Source organism: Danio aesculapii, chromosome 21 (genome assembly GCF_903798145.1).
Source record: "Danio aesculapii chromosome 21, fDanAes4.1, whole genome shotgun sequence".
Taxonomy (NCBI): Eukaryota; Metazoa; Chordata; class Actinopteri; order Cypriniformes; family Danionidae; genus Danio; species Danio aesculapii.
Window position 1 is genome coordinate 29,172,150 of NC_079455.1, and position 18,531 is coordinate 29,190,680.

Below are 18,531 nucleotides of genomic sequence, written 5' to 3' on the forward strand. Positions count from 1 at the left end.
TGGTTGACTCAGAATTTACTGATATAATTTCTGCAGGTTCTGACTGTCTTTCTTCATATGAGATTGTAGATATTATCAGTGTTGTTTCTTCGGGTGTTTGTTGGTTAACTTCTGTTGTAGATTGAGTTTCTGTTACTGGTTCGTGTGTAATGGTTGACTCGGTATTTACTGAAATAATTTCAGCAGGTTCTGACGGTCTTTTCTCATAAAACATTGTAGATTTTGTTAGTGCTGTTACTTCAGGTGTTTCTTGTTTAAATTCTGTTGTACATTCAGTTTCAAGTGTTTCTGTTGCCATTGCTGTCAATTGTCTCGTCACTGTAAAATCTTCTTTATATTTTGTCGATTCAGTTCGTGTTACTGGTTCATTTCTGATGGTTGACTCAGTATTTACTGAAATAATTTCTGCAGGTTCTGACTGTCTTTCTTCATATGACATTGTAGATATTATCAGTGTTGTTTCTTCGGGTGTTTGTTGGTTAACTTCTGTTGTAGATTGAGTTTCTGTTACTGGTTCATGTGTGATGGTTGACTCAGCAGGTTTTGACTGTCTTTCCTTATGAAACATTGTAGATTTTGTTAGTGATGTTGTTTCTTCAGGTGTTTCTTGTTCAATATCTGTTGTGCATTCAGTTTGAGGAGTTTCTGTTGCCATTGCTGTCAATTGTCCCATCACTGTAAATTCTTCTGTATATTTTGTGGATGGGGTTAGTGTAACTGGTTCATGTGTGATGGTTGACTCAATAATTTCTGCAGGTTCTGACGGTCTTTCTTCATATGACATTGTAGATTTTACCAGTGTTGTTTCTTCAGGTGTTTGTTTGTTAATATCTGTTGTAGATTGAATTTCTGTTGCTAGTTCATGTGTGATGGTTGACTCAGTATTTACTGAAAAAATTTCAGCAGGTTCTGACTGTCTTTTCTCATGAAACATTGTAGATTTTGTTAGTGATGTTACTTCGGGTGTTTCTTGTTCGATTTCTGTTGTACATTCAGTTTCAGGTGTTTCTGTTGCCATTGTTGTTTCTTCAGGTGTTTGTTGGTTAATTTCTGTTGTAGATTGAGTTTCTGTTACTGGTTCGTGTGTAATGGTTGACTCTGTATTTACTGAAATCATTTCAGCAGGTTCTGACTGTCTTTCTTGATATAATATGGTAGATTTTGTAAGTGATGTTGTTTCTTCGGGTGTTTCTAGTTCAGTTTCTGTTGTACATTGAGTTTCAGGAGTCTCTCTTGGCATTGCTGTCAAATGTCTCGTCACTGTAAATTCTTCTGTATATTTTGTGGATGGGATTGGTGTTACTGGTTCGTTTGTAATGGTTGACTCAGTATTTACTGACATAATTTTAGCAGTTTCTGACTGTCTTTCTTCAAATAACATTGTAGATTTTATCAGTGTTGTTTCTTTAGTTTTTTGTTGGTTATTTTCTGTTGTATATTGAGTTTCTGTTACTGCTTTATGTATGATGGTTGACTCAGTATTTACTGAAATAATTTCAGCAGGTTCTGACTGTCTTTCTTCATATGACATTGTAAATTTTGTTAGTGATGTTACTTTGGGTGTTTCTTGTTCAATTTCTGTTGTACATTCAGTTTCAGGAGTTTCTGTTGCCATTGCTGTCAATTGTCCCATCTCTGTAAATTCTTCTGTATTTTTTGTGGATGGGGTTGGTGTTACTGGTTCGTGTGTGATGGTTGACTCGGTATTTACTGACATAATTTTAGCAGTTTCTGACTGTCTTTCTTCATATGACATTGTAGATTTTATCAGTGTTGTTTCTTCAGGTGTTTGTCGGTTAATTTCTTTTGCAGATTGAGTTTCTGTTAGTGGTTTGTGTGTGATGGTTGATTCAGTATTTTCTGAAATAATTTCAGCAGGTTCTGACTGTCTTTTCTTATGAAACATTGTAGATTTTGTTAGTGATGTTACTTCGGGTGTTTCTTGTTCAATTTTTGTTGTACATTCAGTTTCAGGAGTCTCTTTTGCCATTGCTGTCAATTGTCTCATCACTGTAAAATCTTTGTTGTATCTTATGGATGTGGTTGTTGTCACCAGTTGGTGGGTATTGGTTGCCTCAGTGTTTACTGAAATTATTTCAGCAGGTTCTGACTGTTTCTTAACATATGCAGTATCTGTGCTGTTCAGATGTGGTTTCTCTTCTGCCACTTGTATCTCAGTTACATATGTATACTCTGTTTCGTGATGTACTGTTCTCATTTCTTTTTCATGTTCATTTACTTTAGCAGGATGTTCAATTCCTCTGAGATGTGTTGGTGCCACTTCTTTATTTGTACCTTTTGTGCCAAGATGTGAATTTGAATCATAATGTTCTGACTGTTTTTCATCAGACCTTGTGGTTATTCCCTCCAATGATGTTGTTTCTTCTTGTACCGGAATCTCAATTTCTGTTGTACATTCTGTTTCAGGAATTTCTATTGTCATTTCAGGATCCTTTTGTGTTTCCATGGCATTATGTTTATTTTCTCTGGAGGTAGTTTGTGTAACTTCTTTATTTGTGCTGGATATTTCTGTCGTTAAAATATCAGGTTGACTTGTAACCAACACTGTCCAATCCCCAGCAGATTCCTTCTTCTGTTGTTTACTAGATGCTGTGTTTCCTTTATCTGGTGCTGTTCTATTTCCAGGGAAGCCCGTTTGTTTGTTTTCACCATCAATTGTGGTTTCATGAACTTCTCCCGCTGTTGGCCTAATTCTGTTGCTCCCTAAAGATGATTTCTTCTCACTTCCATCGTTTTCTGCTGATGGTCTCTCCAGTTCTGTTGAACAGTCTGTTTCAGTCAGCACTGTTGTAATTCCCATCTGTTGTTTTGTAAGTGTGATGGTGTTTACATGTTGTCTGGAGGCGGATGGATTTTCTGATTCACTTGTTTCCTTTTTGATAATTTCTGTATTGCTTTGTGTAACAAAACTCTCTGTGATGCTTGATTCTTGTGTTTCATCATTAGCATTATGTTGTTTTGTAGCAGTTTGACTGAATGGCAAGGTTGTCTGGTCTTTACTTTCCTTAGATGCAGCATCTGTTCTGATCATTGTTGAACTTTGTTTCCATGTGCTTCTTTTTTGCCTAAAGAATTTTGAGGGAACTTGTTTTCTGTGTGTTGAGTCAGTTGCAGTGATGTTGTTTTGAACTGAGGTGTTGGTTAGGATCTCATCTGTTGCTAGTATTTTGCCATCTGAGTTATTCTCTAACGAAGACATATTGTCCTTTGCTTTCATTCGGAAAATGTCTTCATTTCCGACAAATGCCATTCCTAACAACCTCAATATTTTTTCCATATGGATGACAGCGTCATTACTGGAATTGTATGCAACTTTCATTGCACTTTCCTCTAACTCGCTCATTTTGATTTCTGCTGCTTGGTGCGGTTGTGGATATCTTGTAGGCTGGCGGATGGGACAGATGGTTGAACCCTTTTGATTAAAAAATATTCTCAACCGTGTGGCAGATGGGAAAGCATTCCTTAGCATCTTAGCTAAATCTGACACCTGTTCCCATAAACTTCTTTTTTCAAAAGTGTCCCCTGGAAATCCATCTGTGGTTTGGCCTGAATGATAGTTAGTGGTCCAGTTGGTGGGTTTTTCCTTCAGATGCTTGTTCAGTTTTGTGATGGTTTTTCTTTTAATATGGAAGGCCCCAATTATAAGGCATGTTTTTGAAGTGATGCTTTGTTTAGATGAATGTATCTTCTCTTTTAGCAAGCTCCTAATAATCTGTGAGGGAATTGAAAATATAGTGAGCGCTGGGGTCTTTTATTGCATTGGCAATATAACAGTTATAAATAATGCGCTTGCACAGACCAATTCTTCAGCTTCAGAGCCCTCAAGATTTGTCAGGAGCTACTGATATGAATTATCATATCTGTACAACAACTGTATTTTGGTGTTGTTCTTTATTATTATCTCAAACTGCTGGTAACTGATGCTTTTTTATTAATCACCCAGCAGAGTTTCACCTAAATATACAGTTGAAGTCAGAATTATTAGCCACCCTGAATTATTCGCCCCCTGTTTATTTTTTTCCACAATTTCTGTTTAACGGAGAGAAGATTTTTTTCAACACATTTATAAACATAATAGTTTTAATAACTTATTTCTAATAACTGATTTATTTTATCTAGTCCATGATGACAGTAAATAATAATTTACTAGATCATTTTTAAGACACTTCTATACAGCTTAAAGTGACATTTAAAGGCTTAACTAGGTTAATTAGATTAACTAGGCAGGTTAGGGTAATCAGGCAAGTTATTGTATAATGATGGTTTGTTCTGTAGATTATCGAGAAAAAAAAATAACTTAAAGGGACTAAACATTTTTACCTTAAAATGGCTTTTCACTGCTTTTATTCTAGCTGAAATAAAACAAATAAGACTTTCTCCAGAAGAAAAAATATTAGCAGACATACTGTGAAAATGCAGAATGAACTCACAGCGGAATGAACCATCAAGTTATCCAGCATAAGTTTTACACAGCGGATGCCCTACCAGCCGCAACCCAACAGTGGGAAACACCCATATACTCTTGCATTCACACGCATGCACTACGGCCAATTAGCTTATTCAATTCACCTATAGAGCATGTCTTTGGACTGTGGGGGAAACTGTAGCACCTGAGGGAAACCCACGCTAACACGGGGGGAACATGCAAACTCCACACAGAATTGACAACTGGCCCAGCCAGGACTCGAACCAGTTACCTTCTTGCTGTGAGGCGATCGTGCTACCCACTGCACCACCTTGACACCCAATTTAATTTCCAGTACATTTATAATATTATGCTACAGAAATATACACACACTAAGATAAACAGAGGCTGTATGAAGCTGTATTGTCTTGTTTTTCATTAGATGTACTCATTTGTATGGCAATAATAATGTTAATACTAATGTTATTAGCATTATTATTATTAGCTAATATAATATGAATAACTTAATTTTAAAGTACATTTCTTGCTATTAACCAGTGATGCCCAAACTAGGGCCCACGGGCCAAAGTTGGCCCTTTGTATCCTTCGGTTTGGTCCACCGGGCGACGCAGTGGCGCAGTAGGTAGTGCTGTTGCCTAACAGCAAGAAGGTCACTGGTTCGAGTCAGTTGGCGTTTCTGTGTGGAGTTTGCATGTTCTCCCTGCATTCGTGTGGATTTCCTCTAGGTGCTCCAGTTTCCTTCACAATCTAAAGACTTGTGGTACATTGGGTAGGCTAAATTGTCCATAGTGTATGAGTGTGAATGAGTCTGTGTGGAAGTTTCCCAGAGATGGGTTACAGCTGGAAGGGCATCCACTGCGTAAAAACGTGCCGGATAAGTTGACAGTTCATTCCGCTGTGGCGACCCCGGATTAATAAAGGGACTAAGCCGAAAAGAAAATGAATGAATGAATGTAATCTTTTGTTTGTTTGTTTGTTTTATTGTTGAGTGACAAGATAGCGAACTGAAATTAAATGTTTTAATTATGGTGGCTTGAGACATACTGTATACTACATAAATGTCTTCTTCTTTATCATCTTCCTCTGAGACTAATTTCTATATGCATCTCCTCCTAGACCGTTCATACTACAACAACCACACCAACTCCAAACTGACTCTGGTTGCTATATCTTTTTCAACTAATCCAACTTTCGGTTTTCCAAAAACTGACCCGGAAAATTTGGAAAAGTCCCATAGACTTAACATTGGACCAAACTTTGTGACCTTATAACTTTGCGCCAGACTGTCATGAAGACTTAAGTTTGGGTTAGTCCTATAGATTTCCATTGTAAAAAACTGACATTGACTTTACATTGGACAGACTAACAACAAAACAATTCATACTAACAACATAATGCTAAATATGTAACATGCTAAATCATACTAAATTCATGCTAACAACATGCTATTTTATACTAGAAACATGCTAATTCATACTAGAATCATGCTAACAACATGCTAATTTATGTTAGCAACTGTCTAGCAACCACTCAGAAGACCTCAGCAACCACCTAGCAATACTTTAGCAACGCCTTAGCAACCGCATAGCAACCCCTCAGAACACCCTAGCAACTGCCTAGCAACACCCTAGCAACACCTTAGCAACCACCTAGCAATGCCTTAGCCACCACCTAGCAACACCTTAGCAACAGCCTAGCAACATCGAGGCAACCACCTAGCAACACCTTAGCAACCACCAAGCAACCACCTAGCAACACCTTAGCAAACACCTAGCAATGCCTTAGCAACCACCTAGCAACGCCTTAACAACCGCCGTGTAATGCCTTAGCAACCACCTAGCAATACCTTAGCAACCACCTTGCAACACCTTAGCAACCCCCTAACAACACCTCAGCAACCACCTAGCAATGCCTTAGCAACCACCTAGCAACACCTTAGCAACCATCTAGCAACCACTAAGAACACCCTAGCAATGCCTTAGCAACCACTCAGAACACCCTAGCAACCACCTAGCAACACCTTAGCAACCACTTAGTAACTACTCTGAACACTTTAGCAACAACCTAGCAGCACCTTAGTATCTACCTAGACCACCCTAGCAACACCTTAGCAACCACCTAGCAACCCTAGAAACCGCCTAGCGATGCCTTAATAACCCCTCAGAACACCCTAGCAAGAAACATGCTAATCCATACTAGAAACATGCTAACATATATGTAATTTTCTATTTCTTTCATCAAACGTTTCAAACTTTTTAAAAACTACTTCAATGATTCAAACATTTAAAGATACTTCAAACTTTCAGACTTTCTCAAGCCACCATAAAATTTGTCTACAAACTTTACATTTCTTGTTAAATGTTGTTAATAAATCATTTTTTTAAATGTACATACTGTCACTTAACGAATATGAGACAAAGTAGAAGACATCAGCATGCAAATCAAGGCAAAGGCTGGCTCAGCATGACTAGTGTATTCTGCATTGTTACAGTGTTTTATAAATGGAAGTTTTTGTATGGTTTTAGGTTCGTTAAAATAATACACATTTTGGAAAATGAAGAATGCATTAGTAAATATAATTAGAGTCATTATTTCTATTTATTTTCAAATTTTATTAAATAAATTACCTTCACTCTCGGCCCACAGCTCTAAATCAAGCTTGGATTTTGGCCTTTCATAAAAAAAGTTTGGCCACCCCTGCTATTAACAAACCATCAACTATTAACATTTGCTTCAATAAACCATCAAATGTGCTGCTTATTAATAGTCATTAAAGTATTAGTTAGGTTTAGGTGTAAGGTAGAATTAGGACTGAATTAGGACAGAATATGTGCTTTACAGGTGCACACAAATGGCCATTTTTAAGAATATGCAACAATAATAAGCCACTAGTGAGAATTGGTCTCTAAACTAAAGTTTTACTAATCTTTTACCTCATAGTTTGGTTGCACCAAAGAGGAAAAGCTATTAATAGACCTTTAATATTAAATGTTGAAATCCTAAAAGCTTACCTTTGGGGAAAAAACTGCAGTCTTTATATTTTCTTTATGATGCCTTCTGTTAATCCAAATGCATGGCATATTACTGATCCTGCGCACTTCTGCGATGTAGACGCACTTTACTATAAAGCATCTACACATGTGGCCATAGTTTTTAAGTGTAGACTGAAGTCGAGCCCAGTCCTGGCAGAGTGTGTTTTGAAATGGAGTCCTATTAGAGTCAGGAGGCATAGAAACTACAGTAAAGAGAGACAAAATAAACCAGCATAACTTCATCACTCCATTAGCTCCAGCAGCATTTCCTTTACTACTTTTAACGAAACGGTTACACCATGTCCTTATCTTTGATTCATTTGTGTTTCTGAGTTTTACTATATACATAAGATAAGACATATCTACGTTAGGCTGGACTATCATCTTACAGCTCCAGTTTATTTTAATGTGCCGTTTTATTGTAAGAGCAAAACCAATTAACAATACAAACACACACACACAAAACGATCCTAATTCACTTTATTAATGATAATGTTATTGAGAGAACTCAATATTAACTGTGGTATGTAATGCTGTGAAAGTTATTAGTAGGTGATTGTTTTTTGATTATTTATTAGCATTTAAGATATGTTTACACAGCAATGTTTCCATCCAAAGCTGCTAATTTCCTTTACGTGCAAGATTAAAATATTGGATAAAACATTTGTGACTAATGGGCAAGAAAATGTGCAAGAAAATAAAGTAGTTACTTCCTGGTAAACTAGTAAAATATAACTTTTATGCCAGCGGGGAAATCACATTCTTGCGTTTGGAGGCAGTTGCCTTATAACAATCATAAAAATAATTTTGTGAATGGCTTTTTATTAAGGAATTTATAGAATTAATATAACAACCATTTGAAATGTTTAAGGCACAATTACAGTACTTTTATAATGTACTTTTTATATGCAATATCATAAAATGTGCAAAAAATAAAGGCACATGGAAGTGATTGAAAGCAAATATTATTAAAAAATAATTGTGTGTGTTTTTTTTAAATATTTGATGCACTAAAAACATTGTCAACATTATTTGTTTACATGGATCTGTGAAAATGATCAAAAAAAGCTGTGTTATGCATGCCAGGCCTGTAGTTGGCGATGTCGCTTTTATCACCTACCGCTTCAGAAGGTTTTTAGGCTCCCAAACAGGGGTTCCCAAACTTTCAGCCTGCAACCTCCAAAATAACAATGTCAGGGATTTGCAACCCCCAATATCCTCTGAGGTGATTATAAATCTGTAAACCTTACACCCAACGGCACACACACAAGTCTATTCATCATTTAATTTCAGAGAACACCACTCAGAGAACATCCTCCATGTTCAGTTGTGACCTGTACTTATTTTTAATGTATGTGAATGCCGTAAAGGTGTCAGAAAGTTTAACCTGGTGCTATAAAATGTGTTGCATCTGGGTCTTTATTATAACATAATCACCCCAGGGGTCGCATAAAAATTGAAAGGCTGATGGTTATTCATTTGTATGTTCTTTTTTTAATGTAACTATTAACTACTAAATTTTCTTCTGTATGTTAGGGATAAGATATTGTATTTCTAATAGGTTAAAAAAATTAATTAGATTTTTTTGGCAATCTCCAAGTGTCGCGACCCTCCCTCATTGTCCCGCGACCCCCACTTTGGGAAACACTGCTGTAAATGACCAGCCAAAACAGAAAATATTTCTGTTCTGTGTCATGTACACGTCCCCTTAATACTGAATTGAACAGTAAAGCACGTCATGATTTTGCCAAGTACGATGCGATCCTGGATTAACATCTTTGTTGATCCTGGAACATCATTTTTGCTGGAAAAAGCAATCCACACCTATTCCCTATCTCTTAACCCAACCATAACTGTAAATTATTCCCAAAATAAGAGGTGAATAACAGTCGGAGAACAATCGTGTAGAAGTACATAAACCCAACCCATAAGATAAACCCAACCCATAAGATAGTAAATGTATCCCTAAATTCTGATTGGCTGATTTGATTGTTGTTTCAGGATCAATATATACTCACCAGCCACTTTATTAGCTACACCTGTCCAACTGCTTGTTAATGCAAATTTTTAATCAGCCAATTACCTCAAGCACCTCAATGCATTTAGGCATGAAGACATGGTCAGGATGATCTGCTGCGGTTCAAACTGAGCATCAGAATGGGGAAGAAAGATGATTTAAGTGACTTCGAATGTGGCATGTTTGTTGGTGCCAGACAGGCTGGTCTGAGTATTTCAAAAAACTGCTGATTTACTGGGATTTTCACACACAACCATCTCTAGGGGTTACAGAGAATGGTTCAAAAAAGAAAATATCCAGTGAGCGGCAGTTCAGTGGGCACAAATGCCTTGTTGATGCCAGAGGTCAAAGGAGAATGGCCAGACTGGTTCAAGCTGATAGAAAGGCAACAGTAACTCAAATATCCACTCGGTACAACCGAGGTATGCAGTCGAACATTGAGGTGGATGGGCTACAGCAGCAAAAGACCACATTGGGTGCTACTCCTGTCAGTTAAGAACTGGAAACTGAGACTACAATTCACACAGGCTCACCAAAATTGGACAATAGAAGATTGAAAAAACGTTGCCTGGTCTGACGAGTCTCAATTTCTGCTCCAAATGGTAGGGTCAGAATTTAGCGTCAACAACATGAAAGCTTGGATCCATACTGCCTTGTATCAATGGTTCAGGCTGGTGGTGGTGGTGATGTAATGGTCTGGGGGATATTTTCTTGGCAAACTTTGGTCCCATAATTACCAATTGAGCATCATGTCAATGCCGCAGCCTACCTGAGTATTGTTGCTGACCATGTCCATCTCTTTATGACCACAGTATACCCATCTTCTGATGGCTACTTCCAGCAGGATAAAGCACGAATCCTGTCAGACTGGTTTCTTGAACATGACCATGAGTTCACTGTACTCAAATGGCCTCCACAGTCACCAGACCTCAATCCAATAGAGCACCTTTGGGATGTGGTGGACCTGGAGTTTCACATCAAGGATGTGCAGCCGACAAATCTGCAGCAACTGCGTGATGCTATCATGTCAATATGGACCAAAGTCTCAGAGGAACATTTCCAGTACCTTGTTAAATCTATGCCACGAATTATTAAGGCAGTTCTGAAGGCAAAACGGGTTCCAACGCAGTACTATAAGGTGTACCTAATTGTGAGTGTAGATGTTAATCCTGGAAATTGTCCTATTTTGTGAAATTAGCTTATGGGATCAATTAATTACATTTCCTCACATTTTAAATGTGTTCCCTATTGCATTTCCAATCTTCATTTGTATTTCCCCATTTAATTATAATTATGAAACTTACAAAGGTTTGATTTGAAAGTGATTTATTTGTCATTTCTAGTCAGAGACACAAAAAATCATCTACATTCAGTAGTTTTCTTATTGTGTTTAAATTGACTTAATGATAATGTGATAAACATTGATTTATAACAATTACAATATGTAAATAAACAAGGAAAATATGAATCAAGAACATGATGTTTGATATTCCCAAATGGATTGGGGTAAAATGGTATAAACAATTGAACCCTAACTCAGAGAAATAATGAACTTCATATAAGACAGAATGAACAGCGCACGTTTCCTCTTGGTAAAATTGCCCTTGAAATGTTGGTATGATGTGTTTTTTTTATCCATGATTGTTCTGTGCTGTTTCATACATGTTATTTATCTCATCCTGCTGGTTCTATAGTAAGTGGTTCAAATCAATAGCCGAAATGAATGTTTTCTTCTTCAATGAATTTATCTGTGCTGTGTCTTTTGTGTGGCGTATTTGCTGTGATTAATGACTTTGTTTTATTGAAGAGGGCTTTGGGTCCAATTCTCTGACCTGGCATTATGTGGTTTTCCACTGACTGAGGAATACAAGAGCGATGAAGAGGTGGTGTATTCCTCTTTTTCTAATATCACCCTCTCAAGGCATCTCTTTAGACCGGAGCTGGTGCGGTGAATGAGCACAGAGCAAGTGCCTGCGATCCTGTCTGATGTTGAGGGGGGTTTGCTGGTAGTTGTCACTTGTGAAGTGTCACGTTCTGCTTCTTTGACTTGCATTTTTTTAACACACGGTATCACAGAATCTAAATACTCCCATATCTCGAAGCCATCAAGAATTTCATCTAAGCCTTTAAAGTCGAAATGCCCTACGTTTCTATGATCGAAGAGGTTTTGTATGGGTTTGGCCATGAAGACTCCAGAAAGGATTGCGATCAGTTGCTGTAACTTCATCCATTTCCACCTACATCTGTCCTGACTGTTTTGGACAAGCGCTCCTTCAAAAGTAAAGCCCCTTTCGTCTGTGTGGTGGTATGTGATCCAGCGAATGTTGCCTGCGCTCTGCCAGTTGCCCAATTCATCCATGTGTTTCTCATTGGGATGATACACACCACTTAATACATGTGTGGTTGATGAGGAGGGTTTTGATGTGACTCGAAGCGGGAGTGCGTGCATCTTTCCTCTCAGCAGATCTTCAATTACCTGCCAGAGGCCAAAAAATATTGACAGATAAAATAAGTGAGAAGAAAAAGTGAAGAAATCTTATTTTAAGCTCTGCGTTTTACAAGATCATGATTAATTCTAGACTGTAATAGTTATGAAATTAATAATTCATTCATTATTAAATATTCAGTGAGCAAGCACATCATTTCTTTTTGGTCACTTGAAATGGCTTTGAATTTCACTTTAAATATGCAAATTGGATTTTTTTCATCTTGACTTTATGCTTTTATCTGTCAAATGATATCTGACAGAAATGTAAATCTAAAAAGTGCTTAAAAGAATAGTTGAGCAAAATGTTCGCTACATGGAATATAAAAGGTGTTATTAAAAGTGTTCATTAATATATATATATATATATATATATATATATATATATATATATATATATATATATATATATATATATATATATATATATATATAACGGCAGATTGTAGTTAAAAATAACTTTATTTTATTGTATTGGAGATATGCTTACAGCATAAATAAGCAAGACCTTACCGTTGGTGATATAAACCAAGTCGCGATATTCTTCAAAAGATCCTGTTCTGATAAATCGAAGACCCCCATATGGCCAATTTGATATGCCCAGAAAACTGGCACGAACTTTAAGGTTGGAAAACTAGCAATGGAAACGCATTTTTCTTCATGGCACCTGCAGGAAAAGTCCACAGAAGCTTTTTTAAGAAGCAGCAGAACGTGGGCCCATCCTTTGTAAAAGTGCCCTTCACAATGGCTCCACTTTTCATTACGGTGGTCTGGCCGAAAAATTGCACCCCACACGTACATGCATGTTGAGGCGAAGCTGAGGAGCCGGTGTAGCCTCATCGTGGCTCTTTCCCAACAGCTGTGTGGAAGCAGCTGAGCGTATGTGATCAGCTCTTATCTTTGCTTTCTGGCACTCATACTGTATATGACTACACCTGACTGACTGCGTTCTGCCACTGAATATAGACTCCTTTAAACACATTAACAGTGGTGCAAATGAAGAGTTCAGAAGCAAAAACCTCTAAGTGCCATCTGAAATATTCTTCTAAACTGAGCATTTTTCTCAGCTTCCTATCTTTATGGTCAGTTATTTCACATTAAAGGCAATACATATATAACCTATGTCATAAAATAAAATTACTGAACCTACATATAGGAGAAAAATACTCATTTTAGAAGAAAATTTCAGATAGCACTTAGAGGTTTTTGCACTGAACTGTCTTTACTTTTGCACAATACTGTATTTATACATTCAGTTAATCTTAAGTCTCTTTATAAAGATAAAAAACGTGCTATAGAAATATGTGCACATGGTCAAATTTAGAACAAAATAGTTTCGCAAAGTAAAAGTCAGTATTTAGTGTAACCTCTATAGATTATTTAGATTTTTTCATTCTTTGTCCAGGTTATCTCATGATCCCTGATAATATTCAGGTTTCGACTCTGTGGAGTGCAGTTCATAGCTCTTGGTGTTTTATGAGCTGTTTTTGTCTTTGGCTTAGGATCATTTTTGTACTGAAAAATAAAAATATTCCCAAGCATGTGCTTTCCAAAAGGGATGGCTTAAGGATTTAAAACTTGTCTGTATTTTTCAGCATTCCCAGTTTCACCATCTATTGCTATATATTAATGTGCACATGTCTAACACTTCTGGCAGAAATGCAAAATAAATCTGTTTCTCTACTTTCATAGTTTCAACACTTTATCGTTTATAATGAAAGAATTTGTGAGCAAACTCAGCACTTTAACCAATGACAGCGGTACAATTTGGGGCATGGGTCCTCTTTTTTTTTTATTTATCCCAGTTAATTCCTGATATTGATTAATATTCAAGAGTGCACTGAATGTATTAAGTAATTGTAAATTGTAACAACACAAAGGGCAATGCGGTGGTGCAGTGGGTAGCACTGTCGCCTCACAGCAAGAAGGTCGCTGGTTCAAGCCTCGGCTGGGTCAGTTGGCATTTCTGTGTGGAGTTTGCATGTTCTCCCAGTGTTCGCATGGGGGAAACCGGAGCACCCGGTCCAAAGACATGTGGTATAGGTCAAATGAGTAGGTTAAATTGTCTGTAGTGTGAATGAGTGTGTGTGTGGATGTTTCCCAGTGATGGTTTGGAACTTGTGGAGCTGCGCATCAATAGATTTACTCTTTAGTGTTTGAACTTTCAGAAATTTAATTTTAAACCACACTGAACTGAACTTAACTGAACTTCAACTCTGAAACTGGACTGACAGTTTCAATTAGGGTTGTAACGGTATGAATTTTTTACGGTATGATAATCGTCTAAAACAATACCACGGTTTGACGGTTTCGCGGTATACGGTATTAAATAGTAATTCTCCTAGCAAAGACCCTGAAAAGAATAAGAACACGTTTTCTGACTGAACAGAGGTTTTATTTCAACAAACTTTTGAAAGAACCATTTTAATAGAACTATAGAAGTCTTTATAAAAATAAACAGAAAAATCTCCCATTTTAATAACTTAAATTAGAAGGAATAAACAAGAAAGGTCTTTTAAGATTAGAAAAAAATAAACTTAAACTGTCCTTCCTTATAAGCAGGATAAATGGGAGACCAAAAGTGCAATACCAAGTTTATGGCTGTAAACATGTATTTAAAGCATTGTTTTTTTTTAAGTCTAGGTTGTGATGAAGAAATGTAAGCATGTTGAGATTTTCAGGACTTAATCTTGACCGCTGAGGTGAGAGAATGTGTCCACTTGTACTGAACATCCTCTCTGAAGGCACACTTGTGGCAGGGATACAAAGACACTTTCTGGCCACATTTGCCAGAAGAGGCATTTCTTCACCATGCCTTTTCCACCAGGGTCAGCATCAGTGGAGATGGTGGGAAGAGCTTTGTACATTTTAATTTCATCCTGGACCTTATCCCTAAGACAAACATTACTATTTTCAGAGATTGCTTTGTTCTGCCTAGATGAAGTAATTTGCTGTAGCAACCCAGACAGATTTTTGTATGTCAGATAAAACAGGCCACACAGATGCGTGCAGAAAGCGCGTTGATAGTCGCTTTTCGCACGTTGATATTAACATATCTATTTTATCCAGTCATTTGCGCGTTTTACATGACATCCACGTTATACTGTACACGCACTGCGTCATGGAAAATATACACTTGACTTACCTTTATCTGCACGGAGGGATGGTGTTCGCGAATGTGAGCGAACATGTTTGATGTATTGCCTCCTTTTGCGGCTACTCTGCGCCCACATTTTTTACAAATCGGATAGCCGTCCTCTAAAACAATCCCTCGTTCATTTTTTTGTATCCGAAGTACTCCCATACTACAGATTTTAACTTTTTTTTCGGCGGGGGATGGAGGTCAGACGAAAAAGCCTCCGGCTCTGCCATTGTCTCTGCTGCATGTGCACGGGAGTGTAGGTGCGGAAGTTCAGAGCGTGACCCGCCAAGCGGAAAAAAAGTTGCGCAAGTGATTTTTTAAATCTTATGTTAAAACCGTTGATATGCAATTGTTCATGGTATGATAATCGTGCACGTTCAAATCGTGGTAGACCGTCATACCGGTATATTGTTACAACCCTAGTTTCAATTTACTAGGGCTGTGTCCGAAATCACCTACTACTCAGTAGGTACTGTATTTGAATTTAGATGTACTAAGAAAAGTACGTTCTATACAGTATAAAGGTCAGTAGTATGAACTGAACTCGGACACACTACATCCGCCATTTTGTCATGATCATGTGATCTACCCACATTAATTGCGTCGCTTCACTCCCATTCAGAAATTCTCTCATGGGTATAATGGGATAGCATAGCATGCATTGGATGCGCACTTCAGAATCTCACTGGAAGTAGTTGCTCATCTAGGTACTTTTGCATACTGTTTGTCCAGTTCTATGAATTTGGACATACAAATTGGCTTACAAACTGTTTTTTGTGTACTATATAATGTAGAAGTATGCGATTTCGGATGCAGCCTAGGACTTCTATGTTAAGCTGCTTTGACACAATCTGCATTGTAAAAGTACTATAGAAATAAAGGTGAATTAAGTTGAATTTAATTGAAAATAAAAGTTTCTTTAATTTTTTTCTGCTTTCCAATAATGATGTCTCGATGAAATAATTATTAATTATTTATTTTATTATTTAGCTATTAATAACGAGAAGGTCATGTTAGATTCCCATAGATGCATTGATTGATAAAATATTTGCAATTAATGAGCTGTAGGTCTTGTAGTATAAAGGTCCCAATGTCCTGTAATACACTCACAATGGAAGCCCAGAGTCTGACAGTGCTGTTATCTTTCTTTCTTCCAGCAATGAAAGGTCTTTGTGCACATGTGACAGAATGAAGTGTTGCTTGACATTTGCATGTTATTATAAATGTGTGCAGACGATCTGTATTCAAAGTACTCAAAACGTCTCCCAGGGATCTGACACAGTTGCTATCTGACCTGAACTGAGAACTGAAAACGCACCCGAAACTCTGCACTCGTGGAGGTAGGAATGATGTTATTATGCTAAATTTGAACAAACAATTGCAAGACCAAATAATGTTCTAGCCTTTTAGGTTTCTTCTCTATTTTGCTGATATAGTATCTAGAACAATATTTCCCAAGCCTGTTCCTGAAGGCACACCGACAGTACACATTTTCAAACTCTTCCTAATCAAACACTCCTGAATCAGCTCATCAGAACATTAAAAGAGACTCCAAATTCTTAAATGAATGGGTCAGATAAGGGAGACATCCAAAATATGTAATGTTGATGTGCCTCCAGGAACAGGGTTGGGAAACACTGCACTAGCACCATTTGAATTGTTTGTGACCTTGAACAGAATGAAAAAAAAGGTTCAAATGTGATTGAGAGCCATTGTTTTTTAAGAATGCCCATACAAGCACTTGATCAGAGAAATACTGTTGCCTTTCAGTTGTGTGACTGGAGGAGCACAAAAGAAATAACGACCTTTCATTTTCGAGGTACCCTTTGCTTCACGAACAAAGTCAAATATCACTTATTCAAGGAGGACAGAGAGGAAAGTGGGTAGTGTGAGGACAAGTAACAAAGAGAAACCAATGGAAATAATCAAAGCGTACACTTCAATTATAGCCAACAAGATGTCAAAGAATAGAAGCCAATCTGTCTCCCAGATGGAGGTCAGCGATGGTCACAGATGGGGTCCACTGACATATTTGTTTACAATCACAATTGTGTAATATCAAATATAAAGCCACTGTGGAGTCAGTGCTGATTTTAGGTCTTATATATAGTAGTTGCTATTATATAATTTCTGCAAATGTTTATGTATCTCAAATAATATTTTCCTTTCATTCTTTCATTTATATTTGAAATACAACGTTGAATTAACAATGTTTACAGATATCTATCTATCTATCTATCTATCTATCTATCTATCTATCTATCTATCTATCTATCTATCTATCTATCTATCTATCTATCTATCTATCTATCTATCTACTCATCTGTCTATTATGCCATTTAAAGCTACACTATGCTAGTCAAATATTGATAATTTGCACTTTCTTACATTAAAGGGGACCCTTTTTTAAAAAGATTTAAAATAAGTCACTGATGTGTACATGTGAAATTTCAGCTCAAAATACTCCACAAATAATGTTTTTATAACTCTTTAAAACGACCCCTTTAAGCCTTTGATCCTAATTGTACTATTTTGATTACTGTTGCTTTAAATTCAAATGAGATTTATCTACCAGACATTTTTTTTCAAAAGAGGGCGGAGTACAAATGCCTGTGTGTCAGCATAGTGGCAGATTCAAAAACAAGACTAATGTTATATGCTAATGAGGAAGAGATCATCACTAATGGGCAGATGATATGTACAAAGGGGAAATGGCAATCAAAGTGTTTCTGCGGGCTGTTTTTATGAAGTGTGATTATAAAAAAATATATAACTTTTTAACACTAGAAGCTAGTATATTCACAGATTGTTTCCAAATATACTGAAGTAGTTCACAGTGCTTACATGGGGATACTTTTCTGTCACAGCGGCTGCCATGTGGGTCTTGAGGGGAAAATGTGGAGGGTTTTTCGTACAGATGCCTGAATAATGTGCTATTTTTTTTCTATTTCTCAGATACTATGCAATTTTTTCATTGAGGTAATAACCAGTTTTACCAATAAAGAACCTTAATTTTAAGTGTACTTCTTTGTAATCTTGTTTAAAAATTATTTTGTTGTATGCTACAGACAAAAACTATAATAAATAAATTAAATTAACTTAAAGTTAAAATGAACTTAAAGAGTTAACACAAAAATATAAATAAATTCACAACTCATTTGATTTATGTTCTGCTTAATATTATCAGTTTACCATAAAGTTACCATAACTCTTTTTCATTAACTTTTTAAGGAATTATGAGTTTAACTTATTTCATTTAGTGATTTTCACTGTTTTACAATGCACACAACGGTGTTTAAACCCCTTATTAAAGTCATTTTTGCATTATATGTCCTTTTTAAAATGCGAATAGCAGTTCTGTATACATTTAGTCACCTGATTTTGAATCCAGGAAATTAGTTATGTTTT

General features: G+C 36.8%; 1 protein-coding gene across 1 annotated transcript; it reads right to left on the reverse strand.

The window, feature by feature from the left end:
• Nucleotides 1-10,983: 10,983 nt before the first annotated feature.
• Nucleotides 10,984-12,797, reverse strand: LOC130215126 (uncharacterized). Its single transcript, XM_056447027.1, has 2 exons — nucleotides 12,495-12,797; nucleotides 10,984-11,972 (listed from the first exon to the last, which is right to left on the reverse strand). The coding sequence occupies exons 1-2, from the start codon at nucleotides 12,780-12,782 to the stop codon at nucleotides 11,295-11,297; spliced, it is 966 nt and encodes a 321-aa protein (XP_056303002.1). The 5' UTR covers nucleotides 12,783-12,797; the 3' UTR covers nucleotides 10,984-11,294.
• Between the last annotated feature and the right edge of the window lie 5,734 nt (nucleotides 12,798-18,531).